General features: G+C 45.8%; 1 protein-coding gene across 4 annotated transcripts in view; it reads left to right on the forward strand.

The window, feature by feature from the left end:
* Positions 1 to 13477, forward strand: part of LOC127627910 (cytospin-A-like) — a 45184-nt gene that overhangs the window by 29395 nt on the left and 2312 nt on the right. For all 4 annotated transcript variants that reach the window (XM_052104521.1, XM_052104519.1, XM_052104520.1 and 1 more), the window contains 2 exons: positions 12699 to 12815; positions 13014 to 13073. In XM_052104521.1, the coding sequence (XP_051960481.1) occupies positions 12699 to 12815; positions 13014 to 13073 (177 nt within the window). The remainder of the gene's footprint in view (positions 1 to 12698; positions 12816 to 13013; positions 13074 to 13477) is intronic.

A 13477-nucleotide genomic window follows, 5' to 3' on the forward strand; every position in this document is an offset into this window, starting at 1 on the left:
ATAAACACACAGAGCAGCTTCCTGTAGTTCTCTCTCTCTCTCTCTCTCTCTCTCTAACTTTATCCCTCGCGCGCCCCCATCAGGCTGATTGGGGACCGGCCGTGGGTTGTTCCAGCCCGGCCCCGCCCTCCTCCACTCTACACCCACATTATCACAATCTCTTAAACTTACCTCACTGTGTTTTCTTAAGTTGGAGTTGCAATTTTAATCTTGAAATATATCCTTGTCTTGGTGTGAAACGAAGACATTGTGTGCTGCTGTAGTGATGAATATGTCATAAGAGTCCCATACAAAAATTTCAATAAATTATGCATTTATTAACACTTATTATATTTAAACCAGTAATGTAATGACAGGAAAGCTACCCATTGTAACAAAGTAAAAGTAATTTTTTGTATGGGACTCTTATGACATATTCATAAAACACACTCATAAAGGTAAATATTTTACATAAAGTTACTCAAGTTAATGTAATGGAGTAAATGTAGCGTGTTACTACCCATTTCTGCTCAGGACACTTTAGCAACTCCACAGCAATGCCCTGGCAACCACCCACAATTCCCTAGCATTGAGGCAGTAACTTTTGCACAGAAAGTGTATGAATCTAGCTGATTTATACATTCTGAAATCTGCGGTTTGGAGTGTTCACCCTTGGGGGAAAAAAATATTTTCCTCCGTTTTTGACAGCTGTTCTTTTATCACAATGACATAACCACCCTCTTTTTCTTTCTGCATTTGTCTGTCTGTCTGTAAATGTGTATGTGTGATAGATGGTAATGTCCACTTGTGGAAAAAGGCAATTTTTCACAGCAACTATATTGTGTTCATTACAAGCGGCCTGGCTTTAACAGGAGTGCACTTTTCACTGAGAGAGGCACAGCCATGTGTTTCTCTGTCTTCAATGTGATTAGACTAATGCTCTCTCCCCTGGGCCTTCCTGTTTTTGCACACAAGACCTCTTTTCATTAATTGCTCACTTTGAACATTGGCACACAAGCAAGAGAGGACGCAGGGAGGATGTAAAGATGTCTTTGTGACCCTCTCCCTTCACACGGTTCAATCAAAAACACACATAGTCGCCCCAAATAAAGTTAAACCTCTAACCACTGACCTGTAAGAGGGTTGTAGGCAACTAAGTAGTGAAGAATGTAGTAGCGTAATTTAAAGGATTTTCAAGTCAATGTTAAATCATGGTTGTTTGCCTTCTTAATCTTTTATCAATATATAATCATTTGCTTCACCTCTGAAACATCTTTCCTTTTTCAGCTAATGTCACCAAGACCTGTAAACACCTGACTCCATTGTGGTGTGGAATGCCCACTTTTCATGATCCAATCAATTCCTGATGGAACAAAATCAAGTCCTGAATATTCTAGTTGAATATCCTGTTTCACTTGGAAAACATCAATGTTGTTTATAAAGAATAAAAAAAATTTCACCTGGGTTATTGTTGACCCACAAATGCTTTCTAAGGGAACGTTACCTATGCATTTTAGGGGTACATTAACAATGATACTTTGATTGAAGGTGGCTGAATGCTTTTTGGGGCCTCCGTGTGTTGGGTATGAAAATCACAGTGTATGGAAGTAGGCGGTATGCTTGTACAGGATAAGCAGGAAATCGTTATCTATGTGACGCAGCTCTGGTGATTCACAGACCTGTTCCTGCCTCACTGCCGCTCATTGCTGAAGCCCACTATGATGAGATCATCCCTTCCTGTCACTCTGCTCTCTGCGGGTTGCCGGAGAGCCGAGAGCTCTGCCAATTTACACTTCGTTTACACTGTCCTGCCACATCTGGGCTGTTACTCTTACTTTTAAGATCTAGGGCCCTCTTTGCCAGAGGAAATGGATTCATTCGTAATCTGAAAGGCTGCGTTTGTTTCTTTTGGTAACTTTTGAATGTGCTTTAGACGAAATGCAATGGATAAACAGATATCAGTTCCAGTAAATTGCCACCGCACAGCCGACGTATTTCATTCCAATTTAAAGATCTAACAAGCAATTCAAATCCAAAAGTAACAATCAAACCTGTTATTTAGTTGGTGCTTTTATCCAAACTGACTTACCATATGCTTATTACCGGATTAGTACCCAGGAGTCATAGCCTGGATCACCAGTATTGTTTTGGCAGTACTACTTTTCTCTGTTGATACAGCTTTACTAACCTGTACTTTTAGCTCTGGTAAATAAGCTCTCTCTCTCTCTCTCTATCTCTCTCTCTCTCTCTATCTAATATCTATCTCATGCAGGATTCTACAGCTCATTTGATCAGGGATCGTACAAGGTGCTTGAAGTGCTTGAAGTACTTGGATTATTTGAAGTATTTGGCTTTTTCAAATTTAAGTCCTGGAAAACCCTTGAAAAATCTTGTTTTTTATACCAAGAGGTTTTTAAAACGTTCTTGAATAATTGAAAATCTTAAAATATATTCCTTAAATTATTTAATAAATGAAATGTATTTATTTATATTTGGAAAAACACGACGACAGACCACAAGACCACTGCTGAAGCAGGCAGCGCATAGACGGCGCTGTCACGTGGCACCTGTTACTTTTGGCAGCGCTGTTCAGAATGGGCCAATCACAATCAAGTGTTACTGGAGGATTTAAAATATATATATATATATATATATTATAGATACTGCTGTTGTGGATTTAACAAGTATGAATACTTGCAACTATCAGCAACTATTTAATTACAATTTGCTCTCCAGAGTGAAAAAATTATATGAGATGTAAAATGTTTTGAATGACTTGAATGCAGATCAATGGAGGATTCAGTTCTCTTACGAGAGGTTCTCTCGTATTGCGTAAGCTAGCTTACGCTACGGGAAAGATTCATCTTTTCTGAGATATTGAAGCCAAAAAAATTATCCTTAATTTTGTATCCATTGTCAACGCAGTGCGGCAGCTGCAGACCTTGAGCGGGCTAGCTAGCGAGCTCATTGGTTGCTCTGCGGCAACTGCTGCAGCCTATAGATGAGCTTGGGCGAACTCGCATCCAATGAGAGGCATCCGGCGCTCACTGCATCAAAGCCCGCCAAAAAGGCGTGACTAGAGTGCATATAAGCGTAGTTCGTAGGCTGGAACCCTGATTTTCATCTCTTCAGCGAAGCTCTTCGCATCACTGAACCGGAAGCCGCGTCGCCGTTCGAGGGGCATCAAGCAAGCGTGGACAGCGCTCGAAGAAGCCGGCCGTCTTCGCCACCTTCAGCCGTCCTGCGAGCTACGCCATCCGGCGACGTATCCTTTTAAAAGCAAGCTAGTTCTTAAAGAACTTCACAAAAGAGTACGGCGTCTTTTTAAGATGCCTCGCTCCACTTGCGCCTCATGCCGCGCTCCTCTCAGCACCGGAGACCGCCACATCATCTGCGCTCTCTGCCTGGGACTGGGGCATGCAGAGCTCGCCCTCGCCCGGCGGATGCGATCTCTGCGAGGAGCTGCCGATGTCGACCCTGCGGGCTCGACTTCGAGCGCTCAGGACCGAAGCCGCCACACCGCCTTCCGTTCAGCCGCGCAGAAAAAGCGCCCGCTCTCAGAGGCTGCCGGAAACAGTGGTAGAAGCGATTGCCTCGCCGGAGCCCATCCCTCGAGCATCGCCTTCACCCTCCCCGCCCACCCGGGCCAGCGCAGTTGCCGCCCGGCGGCTGCTCTGCTGCCATCTCGGACGAAGAAGCGGAGGATAAGGGCTGTTCCATCATGGCTTCGGACAGCGAGGTGGTCAGGCTCACACGCCTCCTCCTCGGCCCAGGAATCCAGCAGGACCCGCGCCGGGTCGAAGGGAACTAACACGCCTCCTCACACAGGCCGTCGACCGCCTCGGGCTCGAGTGGTCACCGCCCCTTGAGCAGGCACCCAACAGACTTGGCGGCTGCTTTCTACAGAGCCGCCGCCGGGCAGCACCCGCTACCGGGCCGCTCCCTTCCTGCCGGAACTCCACGCCGAGCTTTCCAAATCATGGAGCAGCGCCTTTCTCGGCCAGGGTCCGATCCCACGTCTCCACCTCTCTTGCTCGGTGGGCGGCGCCACTGAAAGAACTACGCTTCCATCCCTCCGGTCGAGGATCGCGGTAGCAGCACACCTTTGCCCGCCCTCCGCGAGATGGCGGTCTAAACCAGTGCTCCCGTCTAAGGCCTGCAGAACAACTTCCGCCTGTGTTGGCGCGCCTATTCCGCCGCCGGCCAAGCTGCATCTGCTCTGCACTCTATGGCCGTCCTACAGATCCTCCAAGTGGACCTTCTGCGGGAGTGGGATGAGGAAAGCAGGCATCCAGAGGCGGTTGCAGACATACGGAGTGCTACGGACCTCGCCCTCCGCGCTACCAAAGCTGCAGCCCAAGCTATAGGGAAGTGCATGGCTGCGCTGACTGTGACCGAGAGACATCTGTGGCTAACGCTAGCCGACATGGGAGAAGCAGAGCGCTCTACGTTCCTCAACGCACCGCTCTCTCCATCCGGTCTCTTCGGCTCCGCGGTGAGTGGTATCATTGACCGGTTGTCAGAGGTCCAAAAAGCCACACAAGCCATGTATCTCTTTCTGCCTCGTCGTGCTAGCTCCTCTGCAGGCCGCCCACGTGAGCCTCCTGCACGAGCCTCTTCACAGCGCCCAGCTCAACAAAGCCAGACTTCTCAGCGTCGACAGGGCGGCCGCCCTCGATCGCGCTCAGACAGCCGTCGCAGACCGCCGCCCCGCGGGCCTCGGACTAAATTGCGCTGAAACCTGAACAACCGAAGTCCTCCTAGCTTTGTTGACAAAGCGGCGGATCAGTCCCGCTGCGGCCGGACCACCGTCAAAGCTTCGCCCCTGTCAGTCCCCTTCCTTCAGGCTACTACAGTGGTAGATTCAGCAGCCAACAAGCCGGTGTTAGCGCCCGCTTGCCTGCGCTCAAGCGCCGTTTTCACGGCGACGCAAATAAATCTGGTAAAGAGCAAGCATGCCATATGTGTAGAAAATGTGCCCACAACCCAGTGTTCACCTCTACACACAAACATTACACATCCGTGTCCATACCAGAGAGCAAACATGTCTTATGTGTAGAAAATGTGCCCACAATCCAGTGTTCAGCCCTACACACAAGCATTACACATCCCGTGGCCCTATCACGGCACACTCACATAAAGCGGTTACGAACCGCTCGAGTGTTAGGGTTAATAAGCGCACCCACGAATCCGTGCGGCGCCCATTCTCTGGCCGCTCTGTCACACGACCAGCCTTATGTGTAGAAAATGTGCCCACAATCCAGTGTTCACCTCTACACACAAGCATTGCACGTTCCGTGTCCCCATCAGAGCACACTCAAAAGCGGTTACGAACCACTCGAGTGTTAGAGTCAATAAATGCGCTCACGAATACGTGCGCGCGCCCATTCTCTGCCCGCTCTGTCACACGGCCAGCAAACACTTCTCTGTATGTAAGTCCCGTGCCCGTGACTGTGCTTGCGTATCACTTAACAGACGTGACTCTTTCCCCATTCACCTCAATCGGGAAGTCACTCACAGAACAGCCTGTCCATGCTGTCTGCGAGCAGTCCAGCATAAGCACAGTAAGCGCGCTCACACATTCTGTTCAGCGGGCTGTGTGCGGCAATCAGAGCGATTTGGCCACTCACCCTCTAACACTCGATATCCGAATGGGTGTTAAGCACAATAAAACAGGGCTATTTGCTACAGTTCGATCGCCGTCCTCCTCGCTTCAGAGCGCGGCTTGAAACTACTGTGAACACGGAAGCAGCGTGCATGCTTCGTTCAGAAATAGCAAACCTTCTGTGCAAAAGGGCCATAGAGAGAGTGCCGCCTCCCCTGAGCGAGTCGGGGTTTTACAGCCGTTATTTTCTTGTCCCCAAGAAAGACGGTGGCCTCAGACCAATATTAGATCTCAGGGTTTTGAACAAAGCGCTTGCAAAAAGACCGTTCAAAATGCTTACAACCAGCAAACTCCTCGCGCATGATGCGCCAGGGGACTGGTTTATTTCTCTCGATCTGAAAGATGCATACTTTCAGATTCAGATAAATCCCGTCACAGGCCATTCTTGAGATTCAGCCTTAGGCGGCCAGGTTTATCAATACACCGTCCTTCCGTTCGGCCTGTCCTTAGCACCCGTACTTTCACGAAGTGCATAGACGCGGTGCTCGCACCCCTGCAGAGTCAGGGTTTGCGAATTCTGAACTATTTGGACGATTGGCTGATTTTGGCACAATCACATACGGAGCTTCTGTCTCACAGGACAGTTCTCCTCAGTCATCTGAACAGTTTGGGCCTTGCAGTCAATTGGACCAAGAGCTCACTACAGCCCAGTCAGACAATTTCCTTCCTTGGAATAGAACTAGACTCAGTGGCAATGGCGGCTACGCTTATCTACACAGCGCGCGCGCCGTGTGCAGCGACTAGCCGCGTCATTTCAGATGAACAGCCTCACACCTCTGAAGAAGTTTCAGAGAGTGCTAGGCTACATGGCCGCAGCAGTACTTCAACTGGGTTTACTGCGCATGCGCCCGCTTCAGCATTGGCTAAACACCCGCGCGTCTCGCCGGGCTTGGGCCACAGGCCGCCAGCCAATCAGAGTGACTCAGACCTGTATTTCAGCTCTGCAGGGAGTGATGATGGGAGCTGTATCTCGCCGAAAAGTCATCTCGACAGACGCGTCCAACACGGGTTGGGGCGCGGTCTGCGAGGGCTGTCCGGTTTTTGGCCTATGGTCAGTTCAGGAAAAGCTCCTTCACATAAATTGTCTGGAAATGATAGCGGTCGAGTACGTGCTCGTGCGCTTCCTCCCGATCATTCAGGGTCACCACGTCCTGGTCCGCTCGGACAACAGGTCTGTGGTATCCTATCTAAACTGTCAGGGCAGTGTCAGATCCAGGAACCTCTTCCATCTGACGAAACACATACTGAGTTGGTCCCAGCGCCACCTGCGCTCACTGAGGGCGACGCACGTGCCAGGCCACCTGAACGACGGCCCAGACAGACTGTCCACAATATTCCCCCAGGGGAATGGTCCCTGCACGCTCAAACAGTCCAGACGTTATGGCGCATATTCGGCAGAGCAGAGATAGACCTCTTTGCGTCAGAAGAGAACTCTCACTGCCCAATATTTTTCTCGAAAAGCGAGGACGCACTGGCCCAGGACTGGCCCAACCGCCCGCTTTACGCCTTCCCTCCCATCTCGCTATTGCCACAGGTAATGCAGAGGATCAGGGAAACGCGACACTCGGTGCTCCTCATAGCCCCACGCTGGGAGAATCAAACATGGTTCCCGGAGCTTACGCAGCTGTCACTGACAGCGCCGTGGCCCATCCCAGTGAGAGCAGATCTCCTCTCGCAAGCTCGTGGAACGATCTGGCATCCCCACCCAGAGCGCTGGGCGCTACACGCGTGGGTGATCAGCGACTACCCGTCGCTTTGCCAGAAGGAGTAATAAACACCATCATACACGCTAGAGCCCCCTCCACGAGAAGACTCTATGCGTCAAAATGGTCTGTGTTTTCAAAATGGTGCACCGACAGAGACCTGGACCCAGAGACATGTGGGGTGTCGCCGCTGCTCGTGTTTTTACAAGAGCTGCTGGATAAGGGCAGATCCCCATCCACGCTCAAAGTGTACGTGGCGGCCGTCGCGGCGTTCGCTGAACCCCTGCACGGCCAGTCACAGGGTAAAAACGAGCTGGTCATCCGCTTCCTCAGGGGAGCTAGAAGTATGAACCCTCCGCGCCCCCCATCGGTTCCTATCTGGGACCTTTCTATAGTTCTCAAAGCTATGAAAGCCCCCCCTTTCGAACCGCTTCAATCCGTGGATGTGAAACACCTCTCACTTAAAACCGTTTTTCTAACTGCCCTATCATCAGTTAAACGGGTGGGAGACCTTCACGCGCTATCTGTCAGCGCTGCGTGTCTTGAGTTTGGACCAAGTGACTCCAAGGTCATTTTAAAGCCTAGACACGGCTACGTCCCCAAGGTGGTCGGTACTCCTTTCAGAGCACAGATCATTTCCTTGTCGGCACTACCAGCATCTGATAGCGAGCGCGACGCCAATCTCCTTTGCCCAGTCAGAGCACTGAGATTGTATACTGCGCGCTCCGCATCTTTCAGAAGCTCCGAGCAGCTTTCCGTTTAGTTCGAGGGCGCACCAAAGGTCTCGCCGCCTCGAAACAGACACTGTCCAGATGGATAGTGGGCGCTATTGCTGCAGCGTACGCGTCAAAAGACCTACCATGCCCGCTAGGCATTAAGGCTCACTCCACTAGAGGCATGGCCTCCTCGTGGGCATGGTCCAGCGGGATTTCCATATACGACATATGTGTGGCAGCGGGCTGGGCTTCCCCCTCCACCTTTGTCAGATTTTACAATCTGGAAGTACCCGCTCTGCAGGCTAAACTGCTAGCGGTTTAATACGCTACAGCTCCCGTGGTGAGCTGCATTAATGGGACACAGTCCACACAGACCGGCACCGCCGCTCTGTCTATGTGCTTATGTACTACACACACACACTGGCCCGCACTCTTGCCGGCCAAATATTAATTCCCCACTCACAAGGGCTCCCCGGGTCCCCTTAATTCCCTGGGGCTCATGCAGTGGATGCTTGGCGCGCCGGCGTTGACAAAGGGTTCCCGTGAGCGTAAGCTAGCTTAGGCAATACGAGAGAACCTCTCGTAAGAGAACGAATCGGTTACTAACGTGACCTCGGTTCTCTCTAGATGAGGGAACGAGTATTGCGTAACCGGCGTGCTTCGCGCCACGGCGATTTTTCGCTTCATTCAATGAAAACCAGGGTTCCAGCCTACGAACTACGCTTATATGCACTCTAGTCACGCCCTTTTTGGCGGGCTTTGATGCAGTGAGCGCGCGGACGCCTCTCATTGGATGCGAGTTCGCCCAAGCTCATCTATATGCTGCAGCAGTTGCCGCAGAGCAACCAATGAGCTCGCTAGCTAGCCCGCTCAAGGTCTGCAGCTGCCGCACTGCGTTGACAATGGATACAAAATTAAGGATAATTTTTTGGCTTCAATATCTCAGAAAAGATGAATCTTTCCCGTAGCGTAAGCTAGCTTACGCAATACTCGTTCCCTCATCTAGAGAGAACCGAGGTTACGTTAGTAACCGATTCGTTTTGTGAGCCGTCTAGTGCCTCCTTCTGTAAAGAAAGCTTTGTGTCTCACAAAGTAGGTTATTTCTGACAACATTTGGGTCAATATCAAAATATGTTGACAAATATGTCCCTTGACTTTTTTAGTCATGACAAATCTTTCAAATAGCGGGGAAAAAAACAAGTTAGCTTTTTCTGGTACACCACTTCTATGATATGTGAAGTTATTTGTGTATTTATTTTGTACTTATTTTTAATAAAAGCATTAGTGCAAGGCTGAACAAGTGTGCAAAAAAGCAAACTATAATTTAAAAAGAGTGTTTGTCCCCCTTCATGTTATTGGTTTTTTATCAAGGTTTGAGTTCAGAGGCTGCTTAAATATGCATTTAGGGATTTTTCGCAGCATGTTGAAAAGTTATTCACATTTTAACTAATATTTTCACACAAACATATTTGGTGTTGTACCCCATTGAACCCTCAAAATGTGGTGTTGTAACCCATTTAACCCTTGTTAGGGTTAACTTGCTTCGTTCATGAAACAATATTAAATAATAAAAGAAAGAACAACAACCAAGTTGTCCTTTATGAATAAAAATAATGTTAACATGTAATCAAATGTTTACCCTTAGCGTTTAAAGGCAAAAACTGAACTAAATGGAAAATTTCAATATTTTGTAAGAATGACCCATTTGAAATTTCGGTCAGTTCCTCACGTAAATCTGTTGTGTGACTTGAGAAAACATGGAACACAGCACATGAGTCATGTGGACTACTGTTTACAGACCCAGTTATATACTTTTGTTGGAATGTGAATTACGTTTTAAGGGCACACACTATAATTGCACATCAATTTCGTCATGAATGAACCAAGAATTGTTACTGTGAGAATATTTAATTGAAGATGCTTGTTGTACTTGTAATAAGTGGTGTTTTATAAAAATAAATTACCTGAATGGTTAAAATTACATCTCGAGCATAGTCTTTGAAAACAAATGAAAATGTGCTTGAAAAGTCTTTGAAGCATCTGTACGAACCCTGTTGGATGCTTTCCAAGTTAATTGTTAGCGCCCAATGAGGAAAGGAAGCGCTTTGTTGCATAATTGCTGAACTTAAAGATTAAACCTATGTAAGCCTGTTAATTCATAATGAAAAAGGCATTAGACGGCATCCCTGCGAGCACGTATCGTGAGAACATCGCTCTTGTTTGTAACCAACTAAGCTGTTTACGACAATGCAATTGCGCGATGTTGGAGCAATCCAGTTTTGTCTCATAACATCGTGTCTCGCTCATAATACAAGCACATTTGACAAGAAGGGCAAAAATAGCTAAAAGAGTGTGTAATGCTACCAGAACTACTCCGCTGCAGGGTGAAAATGTGAAAACATCTTGATAAACAACAATTACATTTGTCATCTCTCTTGCGTTTCATCTGACCAGTTGTATACATAATAATAATATAAATAGTATGATATTAATAATATACATGCAAAATGTTCATAATATAATATTATTATCTATCTTTAATATACATGTTATTATCTTTCAATAAACATCATAACTGATGTAGCAGCAAGGACGCCCTCTTTTAGGATTTCATCTGTTAACATTTTCAGTTCATTTTGTCAACATTAAACTGGTGAGCATTGACTCAAGCTCTTAAAAGCATGGGGCACCCCAAATGAAATCACTTTACATTTTTACAATCCCTTGACCTTCTTTCTTCTGTGGAACTCAAAGGTAGATGTTGGGTAGAATGCTAGTCTCTGTATTCACTTTCATTGTATAGGGGAAAAGATGCAGTGAAAGTGAATAGTGACTTGGACTAACATTCTGAAAAACATCTTTTGTGCTACAAAGAAGAGATACATTTATTTGGGGAACACATGAGGTTGAGTAATGATGATATAAATTCAATTCTTGGGTGAACTATCCTTTTAACTACCTGTTTTGCTGGAAAACAAGTTACTGAATAGAAGGACCATGTAATATAGGCTTGTGTGTTAACATGATTTTAGTGTAATAAAATTTTAAAACTTCATTGTAATGGCGCTGTGACGCCCTAAATCCTCAAATCCCACAAAAACAAAGTTTTAACAAAAGTTTCAATGTAAGTGCTTTTATAACATTTTTAGATTCACCTTCTGCCTCCAAAAATGGGCCCCATTCAATTCCATTGTTAGTGCCTCACTGTAACCTCCATTTTTGAGTTTTAAACCGCAGTTTTGTGGTGCTTTTAGGGTGCTGATTTGTCATATTTGGATCACCCCTTGTGGGATTTTGGTCACCAGCCCAACACTAAAATGTGTCTACATGGTACCTTCCAGATTCATTTAAAAACCTCTCACACTGTTTTCAGAGCACTTAGAGTTACAGTGAACAGTGCCAACAGCCATTTCTGTGTTTTTTTTTTAATTTTTATTGCATACACCTCTTCCTTATTTCACCTGCATGTGTGATCAAGACACGTGAGAGCTCTAAATCTGAGAAAGAGGGCATTAGCTGAGCAAATGATTGTGGCAGCGGTGAACAAAAACACTTTCCCAGTCACAACAAAACCATAAATGGCCTGCGATCTGTTGGATGCTTCCTCTACAGTATGTATGTATGGATTAAAGCATGTGTGAGAAGAATGTTGATGTAGATAAGCTGGGCTGTTGAGCAAACACTACAGCAAGAGGCGAGATGGTTCAATAAGTTGACCCCAGGACTGATAAAGGACCAGTCTCTCCCTCAACTTGTCCTTATCTGAATGGTTGAAGAGTACAGTGAATGCTGGTCTCAGAACAAAGTTAGACGTCCATTTTGGAAAGGTTTTCTGTGAGTTTTAAAATGCAATTTGTTACAAATGTACAAGTTCAACTTATTGATGTAACTGATTATTTTAGAGTCAGAAATCAGTGCATTGTAAATAAGTTCAGTGTACTGAGGCAAGTTATAAGATGTGCGATGATTGTGAAGAAAAATCTACAAAATGGGTTTAAATATGAGAAATATGTTGAAGTCAACGCAAAGCACCTTTTACAAACCACTTTACTTACGAAATTTGAAATTGCTGAATGAAACCGAATATTCAACAAGGAAAAATTTATAGGCTGGGACTTTACCATTGGTCATTTATTGGATCATGAAAAGTTGGTAAATACCAGAATGGAATCAGGTTGTTAGAGGGCTTGACATTTGAGCGAGATTCAGACATTAGCTAAATTATCAAATTGGGAAAAATATTGCATAACCAAACATGCAAGCCAAGGGATGGGGGATGTGTAGAACTTTGTGCGAAATTTTTTGGCCGCAAATTCCATGCAGGTTTCGTTATTAGTCTAATGTAACGTAATAAATGTGAGAAGATAAGGATTTTTTCGTCAAAACACACTGTATTTTTCCAAATAAGGAAATCTTTAACTGTATGAAAAAACTATTTTTGCAATTGTCTCCATAAACACTGTAAAAATATTTTTTTCTTGTTGAGATTTACAGCCGTGGCTCTTAACTACAACCATGATGTCAGACAGACTTAAAAGATTCACTGTTTCCCCCTCTCATCCACCCACCCTATCCTCTTGTTTATCAACTGAAATTGTGTAATCATGGATTTTTCTCTCTTCTCCTCACACACAGAACATTGACATCACCAACTTCAGCAGCAGCTGGAATGATGGGCTCGCTTTCTGTGCGATTTTTCACACCTACCTACCGGCTCATATCCCTTACCATGAACTCAACAGCCAGGACAAGGTCTGTGTGCTTACACAAATTGGGTGAATTCAAGTAAATTCTGCCACTTTTGCCATTTTAGATGACTGTCAAATGTAGCCCAATTTACCTGAAATCATTCGACATATTATATTCTTCAGTATCACAGTTTAGCTAAAAGTATAGTACGAAGACATGCATATAATTCAGACTGCATCAATTTCTTTCTTTCTTTTGCAGAGGCGAAATTTCACTTTGGCCTTCCAGGCAGCTGAAAGCGTGGGTATTAAATCCACACTGGTGAGTTTAATTTAAGAGCAGCTAATTCTGTCATGCAACATATTAAAGTTAATCAAAACCTTGGGTTTAGAATTGGGTTTTATCACTTCAAATACAATTGCATTATGTTAAGGGGATGTACCATACATGTTATAATATATTATCACCTTTTCAGCGGCCTGAGTGGAGTCAGTATGTTCTTCCTTTTGAAATGAGGCAGCTTAATACACCATCTGTTACTAATTTAATTTTATTTCATATAGCTGTGAATGCAATAAAACTGACTGCTAGCTGTGCTCTAACACTCTATTGCTGGCTCTTGAGGTTTTTCAACAAGCAGTGGCAAGATACTTGTGTAACAGAGCACACAACAACACAAATGTAATATTCTGACTAGTTTCTCTTGGATTTCTGTATCTGAATAA

Source organism: Xyrauchen texanus, chromosome 34, assembly GCF_025860055.1.
Source record: "Xyrauchen texanus isolate HMW12.3.18 chromosome 34, RBS_HiC_50CHRs, whole genome shotgun sequence".
In the NCBI taxonomy this organism is placed as follows: domain Eukaryota; kingdom Metazoa; phylum Chordata; class Actinopteri; order Cypriniformes; family Catostomidae; genus Xyrauchen; species Xyrauchen texanus.